General features: G+C 37.9%; 1 protein-coding gene across 5 annotated transcripts in view; it reads right to left on the reverse strand.

The window, feature by feature from the left end:
• The window catches only part of LOC105675427 (protein couch potato), a 101696-nt gene that overhangs the window by 14111 nt on the left and 63821 nt on the right, over positions 1 to 23764 (reverse strand). For 3 of the 5 annotated variants that reach the window (XM_012372578.2, XM_067355711.1, XM_067355710.1), the window contains 4 exons: positions 13684 to 13817; positions 9243 to 9451; positions 4586 to 4790; positions 614 to 695 (listed from right to left, as the gene is read on the reverse strand). In XM_012372578.2, the coding sequence (XP_012228001.1) occupies positions 614 to 695; positions 4586 to 4790; positions 9243 to 9451; positions 13684 to 13817 (630 nt within the window). The remainder of the gene's footprint in view (positions 1 to 613; positions 696 to 4585; positions 4791 to 9242; positions 9452 to 13683; positions 13818 to 23764) is intronic. The other 2 variants (XM_067355713.1, XM_067355712.1) reach the window with 2 other exon arrangements.

The following is a 23764-nucleotide window of genomic DNA, read 5'->3' on the forward strand; positions in this document are numbered from 1 at the left end:
TGCTATAATTATTAATACAATACACAGCATTATTTTATTTACAAAGGACACACAATAGAAATTTTGACTACTTGAGAATTGAAGATTCTCAAACCGAGTGTTGAATACTCGTGAGTTCAAGGGCGCAGAAATGCGTCGAAAGATGCGAGGATCCTACGAGCAAGGCCGGAGAGCAGGTTCGAAGCTCGGCGGACGGATTTCTTAATCTTGCTGCTCAATAAGTCATATGTGGTGGACAGTTTGAAGCAAGCCACAGTGGAGTGTCCCGCAAGACCGAGAGGATGAAAGGACAACCTACATTTGTCTTGTTACCGAATAAAAAGCGTCCGCGTGAGGCTGAAGAGGTGACCGTCTTGCCATTGAGTAATTTGCGTACCTCATTAGAACGTGACAGTGCTGAAAAGCGCTCTTTCACGGCTATGTTCAAAGCTCTCGACGAAGAGGTATATATACGCACGCCCGTATACACGTGGCCAAGAGAAGGAGAGCACAGTAGGGAAAGCGAGATGCAGGAATATAAGTATAGGCGGATAGATTGAATTTTGTTCTGTCTTGGGGAAAAAAGTCCTGCGGGAATAAACAGAGATTTTATGAATAAAATGCATTTACATACCCGGAGTGTATTTAAAGCGTTGCGACGTGAATAAGGGAAAATAAGGCAACGCAACTTCATGACGATGTTTCTTCATGATATACTGTATAAAATAGAAAAGAAAATTATAATATTAACTGTTCGATCGCCAGAAAGCTGAAAATAATATATTTAAATATGCTCGAAGAAATATATTTTAATTCTATCGTAAATGTCAAATCAGTATTGTTAAGTGCACTGCGGCACTAAGAACTTGCGTTGACCCAATAGCCTATTTATTCAATTGTTGCTATTGAAACACTCAGGTCTCGAAATTTCTTGTTATTTCAATTTCTATCGTGGCACAAATTACACTCTCAATTTATGATAAAATATACGATTAAAGTCTCTAATGACTTGAATATTTGTAAAAACTTGAGAGTTCGCAAATTAAATAGCGCACATTTAAAAGTTTTAGAAATAAAGCGCGTAAACAAATACGGAAAATATAAAAAGCCGCGAGTCTTACTTTAATCTCAGAGCTGGGAAATTAAAAACATTCAATCATTCAAGAGTTCTTTCCGGGTCTCTGCCGTTTTTCATTAACAATTCCATAAAAAGATTCTCGTTTGTCTAATAAAATTGTGAATGCGCGGTATACGCGAGTATTGGGAGCAGGGAGGGAAGAAATATTCATGGGACTGAATATATGTTTCCTCGTGAAAAAGGGCAAGAGTTTTAATTCATCGTACTGTGTTCCCCATCGCACAGATGGACGATGCGGTGCCAGACGTCTCCATAAAACGAGGTAAATTAATGATGACGTGTTCGGCCGTGCCCAGCCCCAAGCGGACTGTATCGATCGTTTAATTCGAAAATGGGCAGGTCGATCCGCGGCCGCAGCTTCGTTTATAGCGTGACCAATCGCAACTTTTCGGCGTTGAGACATGAATAAACAAGCTGCGACACAATCGCAACCGCAAGCGGACGGTATCGATCTACCGATTTCAAAGGAGAAGGTCGAGCGATCCGGAGCGCTCTTTTATAAGCGTTCGATCAATTTTCGGTGACACACTTTTGTCGCCGACGCGAATCCATTTTTGGACATTTCAAGTAGAACCGATTCTAGAATCTCTTTCGCATGGATTTGGGACATATATAATATATTTATATTAGATTTATTCCTTCGATCCTCGAGTCCTCAAAACCAATTGCATGTCGTATAAACCCGTGTTTAAATTAAATTTTCTTCCATTATAAAGTCAAAAATAAGACTGTTGAAAAGGAAACAGCAATTCGCTACGTTAAATTTATTTTATCCAGATTATTGATTCAACTGAATCTCAGTTTTGTGAACTGTGCGAATTAAAAGAACTCGCATCTTTACATAGATTCTTAAATCCTCCTCCATTCAAGGCAAACAATTATCATGCATTTTATTGGAAGGTGATGCAAAATTTTTCTTATCTATCTTAAATATCTATCATATACGGGATGTCACGCACGAATAATCAGCGCTGTCATGAGCTATGCCGAAATATTACTACTATATTGCGGCCAAACCAACAACTCCGCCAACTTCGTTTAACGCGGCTTAATTACTTAGCTAATTAATTAGTTCAATCCTTTTAGCGGTTGGATAACCTGCAAGTTGAACTTAGTTCAGCCCTTAAATTACGTAAGTGGGATCGATCCTTAAATGTCCGACAGGCCTTCCTTCATTGGCGGAAATGCGGACTTAATTAAAAGCGGAACCTCAGAATCATCGTTTTGTTTGACTTCTCCCTTTTTTACCTTACGCGGTTCTTTACTATGGTCCTTGGAACTCAACTCATTCCGCATAGGTTGGTCCGGAGTTAGATCGAAAAGTAAAATAAATATTTGGCAAATCAACTTTCCCATAATTCATACGAAATCCGAGACATTTTTGTACAAACATTTCGAACTGAATATACATTTTTCGTGAAGTAAGAATAGAGAGCGATTACGTTTCAATAAAATTTTGAACTATACGCACGGCTTAATTGTCAAACAAGAAGAAAATGAAAGATATACGCTTTGTCGTAAAACCCCGATAAAGAATCATTTGTGATAAAATCAATCGATTCTAATCCCTCGCACAATCAATCTTTCCCCAAGCATTAATACAGCAAATCGGAAGACATTTCTACAGGATAGTGCATAGTGCTCGATGTATCTATATGGTACAGTCGTAAACAAAAACAGATTTGATACAGCGGAAATCAACATACGGAGTGGAAAGGAATCGATTTCGTATAAAGAGGATCACATAAGAATGAGCAGCTGGACGAACGGGCGTCGATGAACAAGGAATACAAAGGAAACACTGTAAAAAAGAAAACGAACCTGATTTCCCGAAACGAAACAGTGCAATCTGAATGAGTTCAATACATAAAAAAAAGACACATACGAAAAGATATATTTTAGTACCACATATCGCATTTTCATTGTCGTAAATATAAACGTGGAAAGCATTCTCACCCATCTATAACATCTGAACCCTTTCGGATTACATCGATTTCAGTGTGGAATCGTGCAAAAACTTAAAAAGGAAAAAAATCGTGAAAAAAGGAAGAATCGAAAATCAGATGTCCCGATCGCAGAAACGCTCGGATGACGCGTATGTCAATCAAGCAATAGAGAGAGAGAGAGAGAGAGAGAGAGAGAGAGAGAGAGAGAGAAACAAAAAGGAGGAAAGAAAGACGGGCGGATTCGTATCGCCGGCTTCCGCGCGGCCGGTAGGCGATTAACGACAGATAATTGGCGATTGGCCATTGGCACCGACGCGCGAGTGCGCACCCGCGATGCAAATGCTCGACAGGACAGCCATCGTCGGTCTTTCAACCGGATTTAATTGGCCTTCAAAGTGACGGGCCGTCTGTCGCCTCGAGGTGCGCGTCGCGCGCAATCGAGGGATGAAACCGCGCGAGTTGTATCGAATAATAATCGAATAATTGAATGTGCAGCAGAAATCCACCGAGCGCAACGCGTTTCGGTGCCGACGACGAAGGTACGACACGAAACCGACATATTGTTTCGGTGATGTCGATCATCGAGGCTACGGATACGGAAAGATTGCACCTTCACCCGGGCCTTTGTCGCGATGTCTGTAAATACGATAGCGTTCATTTTCCCGTTTCTGCAGCATCGAGATCTAAACTCACCGAAATTACATCGGTCTCGGTCCCTAGACGAAAACGCACAGCTGTGCTGAAAGTCCCGAGAAAATGTAAAGCACAAACGGCGGATCCCGCAAGATACGTATATCGCTGCGAGCGAGCGACATTCAAATTTCAACATCTGTACCGTCTTGGACGTTACATCTTATTTTCAATATTATCTCCGAAAAGTTAGCTTCGCGCGCTCTCCCTTAATATTTAATCTTCTAGCAACGCGCTTTTCAAAGCGTTCACACTTCCTCCATTAAAGCGTTTTAAATCCCGAGGCACGATAACAATAGCCGTTGTTAGCATGCCGAGCGAAAATAAACGAATATATAAAAATGTCGACGATAGCACAGCCCTACGTGTTCACCGTTGATCGCATTTTCGCAGAGGCGGCTCTACCGTAGGGCGGAGTAAGCGCGACTCACCCAGAGCCTCGCGTATGTGCGGAGGTCTCGTGCTAGACCACAGTAAACACACTCGTGCTAAGGGCTCAGGCGCGCAAGCGAGTGCCCTGGGTGTTCGAAGGCCTCGTGCTGCCGCAAGCTACACGCTTGACCGCAACAAACATTCTCATCGAGGCTAACGGCATGCGCAAAGCGCCGGCGAGAAACGCCTTCGCTAAAATCCTTCGCGCACGCTAAGATCTTTCTCAAACCGTGTCTTCGTTTCATGTCCCGCGGTGAACGCCGGTGAAAATAAACACCGAGAGGATTTCGAGCACGCGAGAATCCCGAGGAAGTGGCGAGAGGCGCCCGCCTATCTCGCAAATAGAGCCGCCCCCGCGTCCTTCGCAGCGAGGTCTATCGTAGCATAAAGTGGAACCTACTTCGCTCCAGAGATTTGTAAAGCCCACCTCGGCCATTTTTGACTTTGCATATTCGATTCGTATCGCTCCCCGGTCGGAGGAGAGGAGAAAGGATCCTTGGAGAGTGGCCATCGCCTGGGCCGCGTAGCGAACGTCTTGGTATTCGACAAAGGCCACTGGCGACCCTCCCTTCGTGTGCATACGAAGCCGGGAGAAACCAGGAAAACTGTGCACAAATAAGAGAAGCGTACAATACGTGCTCTAGTTAGTCAGTAAAGACAGTACTCTGGTAAAGGGGGGGGGGGCGGGGGTGGTTTAGAGGGGTTGGCGAGGGTCTTGGTTACTGCTTGGTTTTGCCACTGATGGTGTCAGGCGGTGCCGATGTAGGGTGATTACACGAAAGGGATGCGACACTCAAATTGAGGATTTGAAACGACTGATTTGAATCGTTAAAAATAATGTTTCTAGTGTGACAGAATAATAAAATAACACTTATTATTTTGCAAGATGTTCAGCTAAATGTAATTCTTTTCTTACCATAAAATATTCGGAGTATCGTGTAGATAATCAAAATTTGTTATTTAAAATATTGGCCATCTGAAGAATTTATTAAGTACTGTTAAAAAAAAAAAAAGGAAATTGCGCGCAGTAGTCTTGCCAAATTTATCGTGCTATTCATTTCGAGTCGAACAATGAGATTGTTGAGACAGTTTCCGCGTTACCCCATCCGTCTTAATCCCGGTGGATTAAATTCACGGTGCATTCACACGAATCTGCGATTAGGTCAATTGTGGCGACATCGAGGCGCTACCCTCCGTGCAACCCCGCTCGGCACACCGACAGTTAGTAAACGGCATTGGTCGCATGGTATTGGTATTGGTACGGGTACTAGTACAAGTGCGTCCTATACATATGTATATATATATATAGATATATGCCTACGATCTACGACGGTGGCAAATGATTAGCGGATGTCGGTGATGTTTGGAGGCGGTGCTGTTAGTACAAAGCTTTCGGCGTTCACGACGGACGGACTTGCACGATCCCGACATCATCACAATCCCGAGGGCAGATGCGATGGAATTTAGCGCAGATACTTGATGCTTTGTCGTTTGCCCGTTACCCTTTAGCGTCGATTACTATGGTCATTGATCCGACGCGTTTATACAGCCATTCGCATAACCACATCGACGATAAAATCGGAAGAGATTCAGTAAATACAGAGAATCAGCGAACATAAATCTCAGGGTATAATTTTACAAAATCATAAACTCAGTTACGTAAACTTAAAAATTTACATTGCACGTTTTGCATTTTATTTACAACATATACATTTAATTTAGAGTTTAACTTTAAAAAAATTTTTTTTATATTGTGACCGTCATTTTTCGCAACCTCGTAAGATTTAAATATCTTAAACCCAAGATTGAAGTTAAATATTGAAGTAGTAATTATATGTCGGATATGTAATTTTGCCTACGGTTTTTAATTGATTATTATTTAATATATGCACAATAGCATTATTTGCAAAGCATTTATCATTTTGTCGAAATAATTTTATTCTAATATTATTGTTTTAGAAAAGTGGTGTTATGAAATACACATCTTTTATCATGATAAATGTACTCCCGCTTGAGCCTACCAATGCGTAATAATTACCCGTGCAAGAACAATGGTTGAATTACATGCGACAAGCACAATGTACTCACGTTGTCGGCTACGGAAATTCCGTCGAAATACTCCCGCGAGCTACCGAAAATTGCAGAATGCGCAGTGCGCCTCTCGCACGTGCAAACGCATGTAATTAACTCAGGCACCCACTTACGAATTCATACTGCAGAACTCCGGGGTTTGCGGGATAATGAGATTTCGCGGGCTAATTATACAACGGGGGAAGAAGGGCCTCTCTATTGGTGACGGAACTTGCGAGACAGTCGCGCACAGACTTCCGTCAGCGGCGAAACTCGAAAGAGCGGAGCGCATCTTCTAGTTGTTATTCGTAAACCGTGCATCGAGAAAATTGTTATTAACAAGTAATAGCGATTCTTACGATTTCGTGACGTGGGTGAGGGCCCTCCCGAGTATTGATTAAATGCAAATTCTGTAACTTTAAAGTGTTTGACGAAGAAGTGTAATAAGAACAAGTAATTAAATATAAAGTTTGAAAGAACGTAAATTCACAAATTCAAGAAAAACGGGGAATTTATTTAAATATTTACTACAAATTATGGTAAAGTTATAAGCAGTAACAAGTACTCATTAAATTTATTTTACATTGCAATTAAAACATTTGCTTACCAGAAAAACTAAAACAAGATTGAAATATTTATCCAAAAAATTAAAAAGATAGCATTCCTTAATAATATATTTAAGATTCTTTCGTAGATACCAATTAAACTTGCAATAATTAATACATTTATATTATTCAAAAGGCAAAAAGGTCTCTTGGTGTTGTTAAATTATCTTCGATTAAATAAATTACTACTTACATCCTTTTTATCAATCAAACATATCAAAAATATAAAAAAAATCATATGTTTAAATCTTTATTCTTCGATTTTATAATTACACGTGCAACAGTTAATTTCTGAGGTAAGTCTATTATAATATACACTCGATATTATTATTTATGTATTTTAATTAGAAAGATTTAATTGAGAAGCCGAATCCAATTATCAGACTAATGACCATAGTAAACCGACATCGGAAATATCAAAGCAACTACTCCCAATATCCAATGAAACAGCACCCAAGTACTCTAGCAACTTTATCTACAATTCCGCAGTGCAGCCTACAAAATTAATTCACACAACTTTCCCTCCTCACTGGCAATTATTGCGATTCCGTGATTGCAAATACGTGATCGGAGTTCACGCCATTAATCAGAGGTTAGCGAACAACTGTTTACCGGACCTTCGGTCTTTCCTCGCAGCGCATCCCCGCGTGGAAGCGTATGCACGTACGAGACCAGAGCGGATATTAGCCGCGGCGTAACCGATTTAACATAGACGTTTGATATCGCTGAAAGAGTCAGTAATTCCCGACGCAATGATTCACGACGGCGTACCAGAGGCGTGCACAGGAGATCGTGGGAAGGTTCCGCATGGCAAGGCACGTGAAAATAATTTATTACGCGAGCGCAACCGTAATGCCCGGCCGGATAACATATTTTAACTCCGCCGTTTGTTGGATGGCTTGCACTTAGGCAAGCAGTCTAATTGCGAGTATCTCCGCCCGCAATTAGCGGTTCACCATATTTAGCGTACGATGTTTCCTGTGTGACCCGACGATTTTCGCCCGCGATCCACGCCAATCAGAATTGCGCAAAATATAATAATGCGCGAGAATTAATCAAGCGCGCTGACGTTTCACAAATATTCTAAGCATTAAATGTAAAAACGTGCATCACGCAGTATCAACGTACATTCGCGATTTCCATTTGATAGCGGTATTCTTTGACCAGCGCAAAAATCCTTGGACTCATTCTTGTTAACGTTATATAACGATGTGACTGCGCAAATCATCAACAGCGTAACAAACCGCTTTTTCAGACGTAAAATTTCAATCTCGTGGCTCCCTTCGAAGTTTACTCGTAAAGTTTTTTCGTTTAATTTGCAGAATAACAATTTTAAAAAATCTTTTACAGTATAAAATTATTGATTAGAATTGTATCGAGAAGTACAATTGTACGCGTAAGTCGAAATAGATCTCGTATAATCTTTCAGAATTTGAATATTCGATCCAAAGATCTTAAGATCGTCAGATCCTAATAATCTTAAAATTTTCTTTAAATGTCAGCAACAAAAAGATTGCAACAATTTCTCTGTCATAAGTTTCAAAACACGTGGTCAACCACAATCGCGGTTTTGCAGCCAAGTGTTGCAACCTTTTTACTACCGACTACACGTATTATTAAGAAACCCTTTCACAGTATTTGATTCTATATTTTAATATCGACGTCAATTGCTAAATTTTTTACCTTTCTACGTTGAAAAATGCAAATGCTTCGAACACACATCGCGGTGTCGCACCATCACGTGCCGCATCGATAAGACCCACGTGTATCCGGTACCCGTATCGCATTTGGCGCGCATATACCGACAACATGCGCGCATGCAAGCATAAACGTAACTCGCTTATTTGTAAAACCATTTATCATAATTTCCCGTCAATATTATTATAATTAATTCTTATCCAGTTTTACGCGCACTGAAATAAAATTAATCTTTTACGTCTAAATTTTTTGTTAATTACATTATTATGATAAACACGACTTCTAATCAATATGTTATTTGCAGAGCTTACACCTTATAAATTGAGATTCCGCTGGAGACTTTAATACGGATGATTTTTGTAACTGCATCTAATTTCATCATTATTCGCTTAGTTTCAGATTTTTCGCTGGATTTAGAGAAGCAGAAAAATTAATCTAAGAATAAGGAATATTTTGATTTGGCTTGTGTACTATTTTTTGCAAATTTATCTCGAAGACGCCTACGCTTTTACCACACGGCAAGAACGCACTTTGGTACATTCTCGATAATTACACATACATGTAAACCATATAATGTATAAATAGATAAAATATAACTAAATCGATAAGAGCTAATACGATTATATGTAATTCGCTCGCGATTATAACTAAGAAGGATAAGAAATAGATAGAAAGATGTCTGACCTGCTGAAGATGTCCTTTAGCTCATGCTCGGACACGAATTGGCCCAGGTTCGCCACGAAGAGGGTGGAGCATTGCGCATTGCTGACGGCTATGTTCGGCTGCGACGAGGGCGACCCGACCGGTGACGCCAGTGCCGGCGACGGTAGAAAATGAGGCAGCGACGCGTGTATCGACGTCAGCGTCGTAGGATGCGGCAGGGACATAGGCGCCTGGAAAATATAAATACACTTCCGTCACACTCGGTCAATGCGTGACCGTGAGAAATGATCATTCTAGACACATTTGCGTCAGTCCGCCCTATCTGTCCCTTCGACAAAAAAATTGCCCTCTTTCCAGGCGCAAAAACAAAAACCCAAAGGTTATCCTGACGCGAACGTACTCAACCGGAGAAAGCATCGGCGCGTGTTACACCGTTTGCGAAAATACCTAAACGACACGAGCGTCCGAAGAACGTCTAAAAGAATCTTGAAAAGCGTTTTAATCTTTCAGACATCCTGAGACTAAAATATGTCCTTTAGACGTTTGTTTCGTTCGAATATGTTTGTGTTAATGCACCAGCACGGCGGTAATGCAGTAGCGCTTTCTGAAGATAATGGTCTTGAATTGTATATTGCAAGTCACTATAAAAGATAGCTGACTTGCGCTACTTTGAATGGCAAATCGAATCACGATTTAAATATTTTTTCGCTCTTGAATCTTTTCCACCTTGATGCAAAGTTATTAATAATAAAATGACCTTGTATCAGTCATTATAACCGGTACGATATTATATATTTATGAAAAGCATAATAACAATTTACATAGCGTAAATTTCTTCTCTAATTATACAGAAAAATATATTTACAGCAAATATCATAAGAAAATGATTCCACATCATTTGCATCATTTTTGCATCGAGTAGCGCTATTAACGTGTCAAAGCAACAACAGATTTCGTCAGTGACATTTTCAATTTCACCGGGTCACTCGAGAGCGCACTTGATCGACTAAGTAGGCTATTCAGTTTAATAAGTTCCGATGTTATTGCTATCTGAGTACTCAGTTCATTATCCGTCGAGTGGATACTTCAAGATTCGCTCCCTTTTTACTTCCGTTAAAGAAAACGACGAGATGCGTACGCGGTGAAAAAGGAAATAATAGCGCGGCAGTCCGAGCTCGAGAGCTTTCGATTTATCAAACGTTCAGTGCAAAGGATTTTCTCTCCTGTGGATAAATTCAAGAGGAATATCGGGAATTTTCTCCGATTTTAGTAATAGAAATGATTTGTGTTCGAGATTTCGCACGAGCTATAAAATTGGCTTACTGCGAAAGCCCAATCATTTATGGACATTTTCTCAACACGATCCTTTCAAATTTCTCTGAATTGATATCCTCTGACAGACTAACAATATCAGACAGCTTTGAAAATTATTTTCAGAGACAGAATTTATTTTTTACCGTAAAAACCGATACACTTTCGCTATAAATTTTTTTCCTGCAGAAATGTCAGTGTTAAACAAGATAAAAGAATTAGAAAAACTTGTGTTGAATTTTAAATGTCAATATTAGAAACTTTGCACGATGCAGGAATAATCTAGAAACTTAAATATCCACAGAGAAAATCCCAGATCGGTATAAGTTAATAATTTGATTTCTAAGTTAATTTACTTAAAAATAAAAATGTCTATCTATAAATATAAGAACTCAAAGTTTAAAAAAATTAAATGTCCAGCAATGCTACTTTAAGAAATTTTTTAAATTAAGGATTAAAATTAAGGATCAAAAATAGCTTTAAATACTCACGGATTTAGCTAGCAAAAGAATTTTTTTTAAATCCAACATCGCAGAAATATTGTCACACTCTTCGTTCTATTCGCGTGCAATCCACGAATTATTCCACAATTCGTTATGACATGTAATGGAATAATATTGACCCGCTATCACAGCGTGAACAGTATAAAAGACATTACATAGCATCACGTACACAATGCGATCGATAAGGCATAGATAATATCGCGCTCGTACGCATTCGTGATGTGGCCGCGCTATTTGCCCTCGTAGAAATCGGTAGGCGCCCGCGACCAAGTTACCGCTCGGCATTAATGTATGATAGGTATCCGTGTGAATCTGGCATAAGCTTATGCGATATTAAAAATCAATAGTACGGTTTGGCGGATTGGTACCACCGTTCGTGCCACCAATATATCTTAAAGAAGGCTGCAGGTACACTCGCGGCCAGAAATATTTCCAATTTGAACTTTTATAATTATTCGAATGCAGATTTTACCCGTTCATTAGTAGATAAAACGCGAATTTTTGATGAAAAATCAGATCGAATAGAAAAATATACTTAATTTCTGTTTGTTTAAAATAAATGTCAAAAGTAACGAAAACCCTGATAATAAATAAACTTCATTTCATAATTCTTTTAACCCTTTCTCTATAACAACGTTCAATAGGAAAACTCTACACAGTGCAATCATAGGAATCACCAGCAGAGCACGCGCCCACAATAAGATTACAGCACGTTTCTAGCTCGTAGCATTTCCTTTTGTTATTTCTTTCCTTAGACAAATATTTGATTTTGTTTCAAACAAATAAACTCGATTATTATTTATGATAATTTCACTGTTATCCAAAGCATAGCTATTGTTTTGTCGTGAATAGCTAGCTCAGTCGTAAAAGGGTTAAAAAATATATATTTCTTTTTTTAATTTAATGTAAAATGAATTTCAAACAATATGTCCCATTACTCTTTATATATGCACATTTTTTTCTTCCAATCTCCCACGTGGCGTCCAATTATCGTTAATTATTCAATGTATAGCTTACCAATGTAATTTACGATTGCTCCTTTCTCTCTTCATTCGTTTTCATTAATAACTACGAAGCAATTGTCCTTTAATGCTGGCTGTAGATATTATCAACGTAACACCTACATACTAAAGTTTTACACACTTTCCTCAACGCGCGAAGCTAAATAAAACATAAAACAGAGATGTTGCAGACTGCCGTGCCAGAGAAAAAGTAAGCCACGGATTTATTAACGTCGGTCCGCGGCGACCATAATTAATCCATGTCGCGACGAACTTCGGAAGCGTCGCAATAGTTTCGCAACATCACGATTTGAAGCTTGCGTGACATAAACCCACACGACCACACGATTCCCTGTAATACGTGAGGACACGCAGTGCGACGAGCTGCGCGCTATCGATTTATGCATAAAGCATAATATTCAGATATGTTGGCTGACATTACGCGCGTATGTGGAATAAATGTTACTTGTAATAATGCGCATGATATCACTTGTTATGATTATTCTACTGATACTAGTTCGACGTAACATTTACAGAGTAACCTATCATCATCGCATCAAATTTTAACAATGGACATTCGGATCAAATTGCGACCAATTTTCTCTCAATAGTTGTGAAATTATAGACTACGACAAATAAATTTATGCAAATAAAACTTTAGAAATAGCAAAACTTTAATTTTGACACAATTTCGAAAATTTTATATTCGTAGATTAGTTATGAAGATAATATTGAATAATGAATACACAAAGATCGATTGTCGAAGTTTGTCGAAAAATCAAGCCCGATAAGTTTAACGCGATGATGATGAAACTCGATATACAGGGTAATTCAAAATAACCTAATGTTCTTGTAATGCCATATTCTTGAGCGAATTCTGAGATGATTTTTCCTTTTACAAAATTTTGTCCGAAGCTTAGTTTTCGAGTTATAATTGAAAATAGATAGCAACTTATGAGTTCGGTACAACGGGCAGGCAGGGACGCGCAACATATAATGAGACTGTCAAGTGTTTACTATCGTCTCATGACGCCATTGCTCGTCCCTGCCTGTCCGTTGTATCGGACTCGTAAATAGCAAACTATTTTCAATTATAACTCGAAAACTAAGCTTCGGACAAAATTTTGTAAAAGGAAAAATCGTCTCAGAATTCGCTCAAGAATATGGCATTGCAAGGACATCAGGTTATTTTGAATCACCCTGTATATAATTCACACATATTTTATATCTAAAACACACATAATACAAAATACCTTTCGAAATTACCTAAAATATTTAAAAGCAATTATTTACACATTTATCTTTCCGAAATCTAGAAATTGAAAAATTCAGTAATTTAAATATCCGCGCGAGAAATGAAGCTTCATAAAATCTGCCGAAATTCGAAGGTTCAAGCACCCGAAAGGACTCAAAGACTCAACGTGCTACGGATTCCAAAAAAAATCCAAAAAACTGAAGAATCCAGAAGTCGAGAACTCAAGGCAGACGCGCAATCGAAAGTCTCGTCGGTCCTTGAGCCCTCGCGAGTCTCACCGTTCACCGTGTAAGAATAATCGAGTATAACGATCATGTATCACTAACGTGCATCGGGGCGCTCGTCGGCGGCTCCAGAGCTTTGTCTGCAGATAGTCAAAGATAGGAACGTACGGGGACCTGAGGATGTAACGCCGGATGCACCAGCGTCGCATGTTGCAGCGTGCCCGGTAATTCGCCGGCCGTGGAGTATGCCAATGGATGATGCCACAACTCAGGACCACTGGGGAAGAACGGGCTCCCTAGGTCTGCAATAGAGCACAAGATTAGATATAGAGTTGCTCCCCCGAGTAATTAAACGCGCGATTGCACGCGCTTTCGCTCGCCAGAATGTCTACTGATACTCTCGAGATACTAAAAACGCACATTTAATTATTTCTTTTATATGTGTTTTATTTCTTTTAATATTATGAATATAATTCAAGCTTAATACGCCGACATTTTTTGCAGCATAAAAGTATGCAATATTAGTAAAGATAATATTCGCTATATGCTCACAAGTTTTTAAAAAATTGATAGAATTATTTGTTACCCAGAAATTAAGTGTGAAAAATATAAGAGTATTAAAATTGTATTTAAAATATTTTTAAAGATAATGTAACTGTATTAAATGTTAAAAATATTACTCAGTAGATATCCTGCTCATAATAATTATTTATTCTGTTTCTTTTATTTTTAGGCGGCCTTTGTATAAATATATTTTACTGAAAATTATCTTTTCGACACAAAATCATATTACGTTACTTTTTGTAAATAAACTTATATATAACTTTCTTTAAATTTTTCTATTTTTCGGTTTTGACGTAAAGGCTTAACGTCTTTTATACAAAAGCCTCATCGTATCTTTTCTATAATAAAGAAAACTAATGAGTTTATTATTAACAGGCCACAAAGCTATGTTATCTCCATGGTCGTAATAAATCATTTGTATATCGCATGAAATGTGTCGGAGGTGGAATGCACTTTCCGGCGCGGCCGGAAAGATCTCGTCGATTTGTCACATGGATTATTCCGGCGTTGTAATCGTCGCGCGACATTTTCAACGCATGCTCGTTATAACTCGAAACGGAAGTACAGAATTATTTTACGCTGTCCGCAATTGAGATTAAGTGTATTTTCGACGCAGAAAAAACAAGCAAAACGTATTTTGCGCAACAATATTTGCGCGTGCTCGAGACAGAGCGGTTTGATCGACATTTTGCAGGCCCAGCGATTATGCGATCGATAATGTCCGATTTACGAGGTCGATTGCCAGAAGTTACGGGAACGCACGAAGACAGAAATAGCAATTACTTGTGGGGATTTTCAAGAGTTGGACGACGAGATTAAAAAAGATCGCGCGACGAAAGCTCGGGCGTATTAAGGATTATTGTGATTTATGGGATACGTGCAGCACTCAATCGCGACAAAAAATAATAGCTATAAAAATCCTTATAAATTCTTGCTTATAATATACTGCACATTTCAAAAATACCATAATCTTATACGTTGAATTAAAATTGATGGGCAAAGAAAATATTTATTACATTTAATATTCATGTAAGATACATTTTTGGCAACTGTATTTTTTTTTATATAATTGCTCTCCAAAATATATCATTGTTTTATTCGTTATAAATAACAAATTTATCTATGCTACTTAAGTAAAATTTAGAAGAGCTTCGCGTCGCGAATATTGCCGCTTCGGCGAGCACCGCGACGCAGATTATTCGCGGTGTAATGGCACAGTGTAGTGCGCCATCGAGCGTAATCGCCGACGGCATAGCATGAAAAAAAAAAGATAGTCTTCTCAGAAACCAGCGAGTCCGGAGAGGGACTTGTGATTAGGCGTTACGAGCCAGTGACAATGGTAAACCGAGCGTCTTCCGAGTAACTTGCCGGTGAACTTCGTTCGCGGCCTCGTTCGCGCAACGCTGGTCTCGTTATGCAATTCATAGCATTTACACGCGCCTATTTATCGTTGAGACAACGAAGTTTAAACGCACCTCAGCGCGTACGCGTACTTAATCCTAATTTTCAAGCGACTCTTGTTATCAGCTTAATGGCGCGGCTTAACTGCACAATTTTTCTACGCGCGGAGAGATTCAAGCGGGACGCGAACGCTAGCGAAAGTCCTTGGATAATATGCTGTTTGTTGCCCCGCCCGTTTTTTTTTTTTTTTGTCGCAACTCGCATGTGCAATCGCCGTTGCGTATGTCGAACGCGAGAAACAGCGACAGCAGCGCGGGAGATCGATTGCAAGTTGGCGCGAATTTTGCGTCGTCCGCACGCGGTGCCGCGCCTTTCCCATGGCGATTCGTCACGAACGCGCAATTACTACTCCATTATGAACCGCCGGGGCCAGCAGCGGCAGTGGTTGTGCAACAAGACACTCTTTCACGCAGCCTTGCACACCGCGATCGGGGCATCGCGGAAATCTGGCGTGACCTGCTCGCATGCGCCACCGATCGATCGACAATGTGCAGTGTCTATTTCCGATCTATCTTCGTGATCGAGCCTCGATGAGCCGATATGATAGCATGCAAAAGTTTAACGCGAGGTAAAGCGTATCTGCGACATTGATATGTTCGATCATATTGATGCTTATCGGCGTAATGGCGTATTCAAATGATTCTTTAATAGCAAAAGCAAACCGACTGGCAATACGTAAGCTCTCTATTTGTACGCGTGATAACAATTTGATTTCATAATTAAATTTAAGCAAGATCATATTTAAAGATATTTTTTCATACTTTAGTATTACAAATTATAATTACCGTTTTCATATTATAATTATACGTAATAAATTGAATGACAAATTACAATCGTTGTTATTATTCATTAAATATCAAACAATAAATTCCAATTGATTAAATCGTCGGTTAATTGGGACAATCGTTTATTTGGAGGAACATCTTAAAGAATAAACAGTCGGAAAAATAATTTGAACTTTGGAAAGAGTCGCTTTAATTAGACCGCAAAATATTTTTGCTCTGACATGCTCCAATTAACCAAAATAATTTCTCCTCTCATTATACTTTCTTGTTGTAAATTAATTTTGAAATTTTCAAAAGAAATGACTATTCCAAACATGAAAACCAATTAAACCCGCGCCGAAAATTGCTTTGTATAGACTCATTTGCCCGATTTTTGGTAGAGATTCATGAAGCTTAATTGAACAGCTCGTGGGAAATTGAATTGTTGTATGCTTTGTACCGAAAACGAGCGTACAGCAATTTCGAAAAATTGTTTGACTAAGATTCCTGCAAAATCTCCTGAGATTCGGGCTACGGCGAATCGTCTCTATTCCTATCGAAATGCGGTCGCTCACCGACAAAAGCCGGTGCATGAGCCTTCGCACACGTGTGTGTGTCGGTGATGTGTTTTAGACCCTGCCAGGACTGTGCACTTTATTGATTCTAGGCTGACCTCCGATTCGCATGGCGAAGCATACGAGCTCGAGTAAACGCGCACCGTCTAGATAGGTTGGAAGCTTTCACCGTTGTCGTCGATCAGCTTTTGTTTACTTTTTTTTTTTCATTTCCTCTCCATTTATTTCGCGAACGACGAGTGAATCCAATAAATTGGAATACAACGCACAGCTTCAATTTATTCGACTATCAAGACGCGCGCGCGGACTACCTGCACGATAAATATTATGCAGAAAAAAAATTACATTCCGTTCTTTGCGTTAATTTGTAGATTTAATTCTATAAAATTCGCAATAAAAATAAAAACGTTTAAATTAATGTGTAAAAAGACAGTTTAAAAATAATGCAATCTCGTACTGAAACACTCTGTACGTATGTCATGACGACAATGACAGATTTATAACTTTGATAACTCGCGTTCACCGGCCTTATTGCCCTACTCTTCTCTCATCGAAGCGATTCAATTCTCGTACGCTCGTTAATAAAAGTTACGGCGAAATATTTCATTTAGCACCTCTCACGCCTTCACAGTGTCCTCAGATCGTTGTACAACAAAGATACACGTTCGCACAATGCGTTTTTTTTCGCAACATGACACCATCGAAGAATTAGCTGCGACACTGACAAATAAACTTATATTTTTGCATAAATTTGATTGTTAATGATATTTTTTATTTAAAATAAAAATATATTTTTTATTTTCTAAGATTTATGTAGAACTGTTGCCTTCTCATTTAATTTTCTAGCAATTATCTATAAAAATGGCAAATTATAAATGCTTTGTTATAATTTATAAATGTGCATTTTACCTACACACGCATTTATATGCTTCGTTAGTTCGCTCATATTTATTTAATATTGATTGTAAAAAATAAATATCAAAAAATGCATATAATATACAATTGCTTGTTGCAAATCGACTGTTTGTACGCTAATCCGATTTGTGTTATTTGGCACATTCTATTATTACGTGATTCAAATCAGAAATCAATGCTAAATATACGGCAAAAACCTGTCGCCAACTCATGTCAAAATATATCAACACCTTATTAATACGCGATAATTAAATAAGCAAATAAAATTTCACATTGGTTTATAAGTGATCTGTTTGAATATCTGTGTCATTAGCTCTGTATACCGACAATATCCCGAAAAATAAATAATTTTAGTAAATTATATCGATATGCAGTACAAATCAATTGAATTCCATCTCTCATATAATCCGATTTTCAGAATTTAATCAGATTGAAGAAGAAAAGCAAACAACTAGCATAACAAATATATATGATTATGAGAATCTCTAGCACGAAGACGCAATTTACTATTGCGCATGTTTGTTGTCGCCGTTTATTGTCGCCAACCACGCGAAAGATTCGTGGATGTCGCAATTATTTTCGAGCACATGCCATATTTGCTACGAGAATAAGAAATGAGACGTATTATATATGCGATGAAAAAAAAATTCTAGGAGAACTTTTCTCAGAGGACGCGCGGCTCTTTTCTGTATCGATTTCCGCCGTCATTTGACACACGCAACCCTCCGCGAATGAAACACATGGCCTTTCGCACGAATCATACTGTGATACCTGCTTAACATCACGTGCTCGTGTATAACGCACATATAGATCTATGTAAACGCGCTAAGTGCTACAGAGGCCGCCTACATCAACGACGTCGGAAACCCGCAGAAATCCTGGCAAATCGTGCGAAAAGCCAAACCGAGCATACTATTTTCTGGCGGGAAAATGCGAGCGCATTCCTCCGCGTGTAGATAATGCATAATACGTCTGAGCACACACGGTTCGCGGAAAACTCGATTAAATAGACCATGAATTTCGGAGCGTACAATCATCCCACGGCTGCTCGCGCCGCGCAAATCTTAGATCTTAATGAAGCACATGGTCATTTATTGCGTTAATCTCAGATTTTATACCGCTATACAATTCCTCGCACGAACAATATTGAAAGACATATAAAGAGTAAACTCTCTTGTGGATTAATCGCGGACATTAATCGCGGATAACTCGTAAAAATTAAACGATTCATTTCGCGATCGCTATAAATGTCAAATCGAAGTATCAAACTCACTCAATTTAAAATATTTCTTCATGAATTCTCCGGAGTTATTAAACTTCACTCGATTTAATCATCAAAATATTGTACAAAGTATTACTATTGATATTGAATTAGCAATTTCTTCCTCTAAAAAATTTCCACAGAGAAATCGGATGAGATCGCCTTGAATCTAATAAGATTATAATGTAAATGTACAGTCGTTAAAATATATAACGGTATTTTTAGGGCGCTTTGTATAGAACAATCTGTTCGTGCTACAATTGTTGATTGTACCTTACGTAGAAAAATGCGGAAGCCGTTCGTGCGCCCGGCATATTCAACAATACGTCAGACATTAACGACCACCGGCGGTCGCGTAGATACAATTTGACCTGATTATTCCTTACGACTATTCTCCTTCATAATTCACTGGCGAGCAGTATAGGTGGTGATCATAAATTTTATTGAGTCCGCGCGCGCGCGTGTGTCGCGTAGCTTCTGATATGCAACAGGCCAGCGTCTCTCAATCGAAAGCACGTTTTAAACTTCGGCAAAGCGTCCATGGAAAATTTTCACAAAGCGTCCTACTTCTATCGCGTTAAACTTTAATGATAAATTCTTCAGTCTCTGTAAAGTTGACTTTTCTTTCAAGAGTGTCGAGGCTAATCATTATTTATTGCTGCCTTTGCAATCTTTTGCACTGTACACCTCTGTAAGTAAGCTTTAAGTTGAAATTGTATTCAAGTCTATTCAAAATTAATTGAGAGTATAGATCTGTTATTTGTTCTAATTTACACGAGTTAAGTTTAAGAAATATAAGAGTACAAAAATTAAAATGGAATTAAATGTATATGTAAAGTGATTTTTAAATAAAATCTTTGCAATATTACACACTAAAAAAATCGTAGAAAGAAACGCGTTTTATTAGAAAGAAGACGTTCACGCAATAAGATTGAGCGTCACTGCAAAAAGCTTGGCACGCGTCTGCATTTTTCTCTCCTGCCGCTTTTGCATGATCAAAGTGTAGAAACTTCCCGTATGAGTCACATTTTATTATCGATGTGAGAACTCCGCGCGCAAGTGAATGGCTACTACAGCCGCTCCGGAATCTGTGCCAAGTGCTTACAGTTGTATTGTTAATTAAAACCGTATTTTTCTTGTTGAGAAATAGAGCAATTTAAATAGAAATATAAAATCCAATAATTTCAACATTAAAACATTTACCTTTTTGTTTCCTAAAAATAAAAATTTAAGAGATTTTACATTAAGCGAAATTATAATTATACGCGAAAACTGGTGTACGCCAAATTTTATTCTTTACTACTAACTTGTACCATTATTTCGACAAAGTAGGCCATTCTTCGTGGTAAAGGTTACTCCACTGGCACGCCACTATGTAAATCCATCCCAAGATACCGTTTACATATTTAAATTCGATTTGGGAGCAACGATTACTTCGGATAAACTCAAACCCGAGGTCTTGTTTCGTGAAGCACAGAAGGGGGAACCAGCGAAGTGTCACGACGAATATAACTCCGAGAGTTTGGAAAGCGTTGGCAACAACAAATTCCGAAATTTATTAGCCTCAAAAGCATTTATATATAACTTTCATGTTCCTTAACATGTGTCAGATCGATACTCTCTCATTCTTAATGCTACATATACGCAATTTGTTTCTCATCAAATTTTTGTTAGAGAAACATCAAATCTATATTTATCTGACAATTTGTCATTCATCATTCAATGATATTGGGACATTTTATACATATATCAGACAATTAAAAGTAAAAGTAAAAACGTAAAAAATTTATCTCACGATTCTTCGGCAAGTATTTTTCAACCTGTAATTTGATTGAATAAAAATCGTCTATCAATATCAATCGTAGTATAAAGAATTTTTAAAAAATTGGTTACTTGATTGACTGATAAGTATTAAACGTAACGGACCGTCATTAATTATTTTCAAAAATTTTATTTTATCCCCGGTTACTTCGACATCCGCAAAGATAGTCCTGTCGATGGTACGTTTGGCAGTTCGATTACGCCTTATTGACGTGGCTTGGCGTGCGGCGCGGTGAAATTGGGTCATCGTACGAAATTGCTACCACCTAAAACGAAATTATTCCGTGAAATTTCCCGACGTTAGTCTATTTACGCGATATTAAGAACGCCATTAACGATCGAGTTTAGCTGAGGCAAATAATACCGATGGTACCGTTAATTTTTAATCAATTTAATCGCCGATTTGAATTTTCAAGCAACCGTGAAACGTTGTAATAATCGAAATCGTTGTAATAGTCAGAAAATATTCTTTAAATTGCATAATTACTCGAAAATGCCATAGAAAACTACTTGGTATTATTATTATTAATAGAAGAAAAAATTAAGTATAGTTGACCGTTGGTTTTTTCCGAGATAATATTAAAAATTTGATACACAAAAGTAATAAACAATAATAAAAATTATATTCTTAAGTGACTAATAAATTTTATCCCAATTATTCGTACTTTTTCTCTTAAATGATATAATAAATATTATTTTCCGATATCTCTAATAACCAAACGACTTTTTTATGTAGAATTTAAATAAAGATAATGCAAAAGTTCAACAAAAAAAATATTATCAACAATATTACAAAAAATATTAAATTTTTTAACTGAGCTGTAATTTTTATCATGTATAATTAAAACATTGACTTTATTAAAGATTATTTATTCATTCCTCTTTTTTATTACTTTGATTTTTTTCGATCTCTACTTTCAACTTCATACAAGAGTACAAAGTAAACGTTTTGCAATTTTTTATTATGAGTTTCAAAGGGTTTCATTACCATATTGATGCAGAAAAAAGTACTTTAAGAAAAAACTGAAAAGAGTTATAAAGAGTTTCATCAACACTTTCTGATAAATTAATGGCACAACAAGAATACTTTTTCAAACGTAATAGAAGACTCATTTTGCCTCAAACCACTAATAATCTATTTTGATCATTTTAATGTACGAAATATCATACGAAAAATCTCTTTGACAAATGAAAATATCAGAATAGCACTTTCCAAATCTCCCGTTTTTAGACCCTATTGCATTATAAAGATCATTATAACAATGTCGCTCAAGTTCATTTGTCACTGACGCTGATAATAAATAACTTTGGCGAGTTGGTGCGTTTGATTCTTATGAAAATACAGAGGGCTCTATATTTGATACAGAAATCGGACGGCACGTGTACGACAGACAAGATTTATCACAGTTGCCGTTCTTTCCGAAAATGATGCGTTTTACGTCCATCTGGCAAGTCTGTTTCCGCAGGGCGACACAAATACATATTTATTGCGCGCACGTGAAACGCACGTACACGCATTTCGCGAACGTGCAGATTTTCCGAGATTTATTCAACTTTATTCTGCTTTTTTTCATATAAGATACAATCCGCATTCAATCCGCGGGGTATATGAATCGAAAAATTTACAAAAAATTTTAGTATTTTAAATACAATCACACAAAATATTTTTTTCTCCGTGTAACCAAAAAATGTTATTAATAAATACGCCATTAAGCTGTTTAAATCGCTAGGTCGCTTGAAACAATTTTTTGCGAATGTATCACGGACGCAAATCTATTGTTTAATCAGTGATCAGCTTGCATTTATTGTACTTTTTTCACGATTTTTATTTTTTTGACCACGAATTTTTCACTTAAAATATTTAATTACGGATGACATTTATGTTTACCGAATAAACCATTAAAAAAAATATTTTTTACGTATAAAATATCTCGAAATATAAATAAAATAAAAAATGTAATCCCATTCGTGCTCAAAAGGTAAATTTATGTGTTTATTATTAATGAACATTTTCTTGGTATTCTCCACCCACCTGCACCGCGCAATGCATACGAGCGGATAATCAACAGTATAGGTTTTACTGTCAGTAACAGTCGCACATTAATGTACGACTCGCAAAATTTATAGGACCCAGAGTATACCCCAAGAAAACGCGAGAAAACACATGCCCACACGCATAAGGCACGATCGTCGAACAACGATGGAAGTACATAGGCACACACTTATTCCACTTATCAATGGAATTTGGCTATCGTATTTAGATATTATTCAATTTTATTTTGATTCCGATTTAGTTCTTTATAGAAATTATTAACAAATTTTTTTTATTAAAACGAGAGAATAAAAGGAAATCTATTGAGTATAAAAATGTTTTGCATAATAACCGCGTTCTGTGAAATATATTGAAAATAATCAAATGCCAAATAAACAAGTAAACGAAATTAGGCAGACAAATAGACAAATAAATCTCAAAGTTAAAGCAACATAACACAAAGTACAAAGAATCGTTCCAATGTTGTCTGTGAAAATAACGACGCGTTGACTTTAGACAGATTTCACAGTACGTATTTGCCACGCGGAAATCGGAAATTATCTATACTTGACAACAGCTGTTATTACTGCCGACCTCACGTTGCATATAAGCGCTAATCGCGCGGCGCTTGTATGTATGTACTTTAGTTGCACAAGGCGGTGTTAACCTGCCGGAGGTTCGCCGTGAGAAACCCCTTCGTACTTCGATCGGCTGTCGCACGATTCTCGACGACGATGACAACGACGACGACGACGAGATCTCGGATCTCGCGTCGCGGGAGCGGAGGGGCGTGAGGGAGGGGCGTATGGGAGGGTACGTATGTAAAGAAAAAAAATTCTTTTGAAAAAAAAGAGCC

The sequence above is a fragment of the Linepithema humile genome, chromosome 5 (genome assembly GCF_040581485.1).
Source record: "Linepithema humile isolate Giens D197 chromosome 5, Lhum_UNIL_v1.0, whole genome shotgun sequence".
Classification (NCBI taxonomy): domain Eukaryota; kingdom Metazoa; phylum Arthropoda; class Insecta; order Hymenoptera; family Formicidae; genus Linepithema; species Linepithema humile.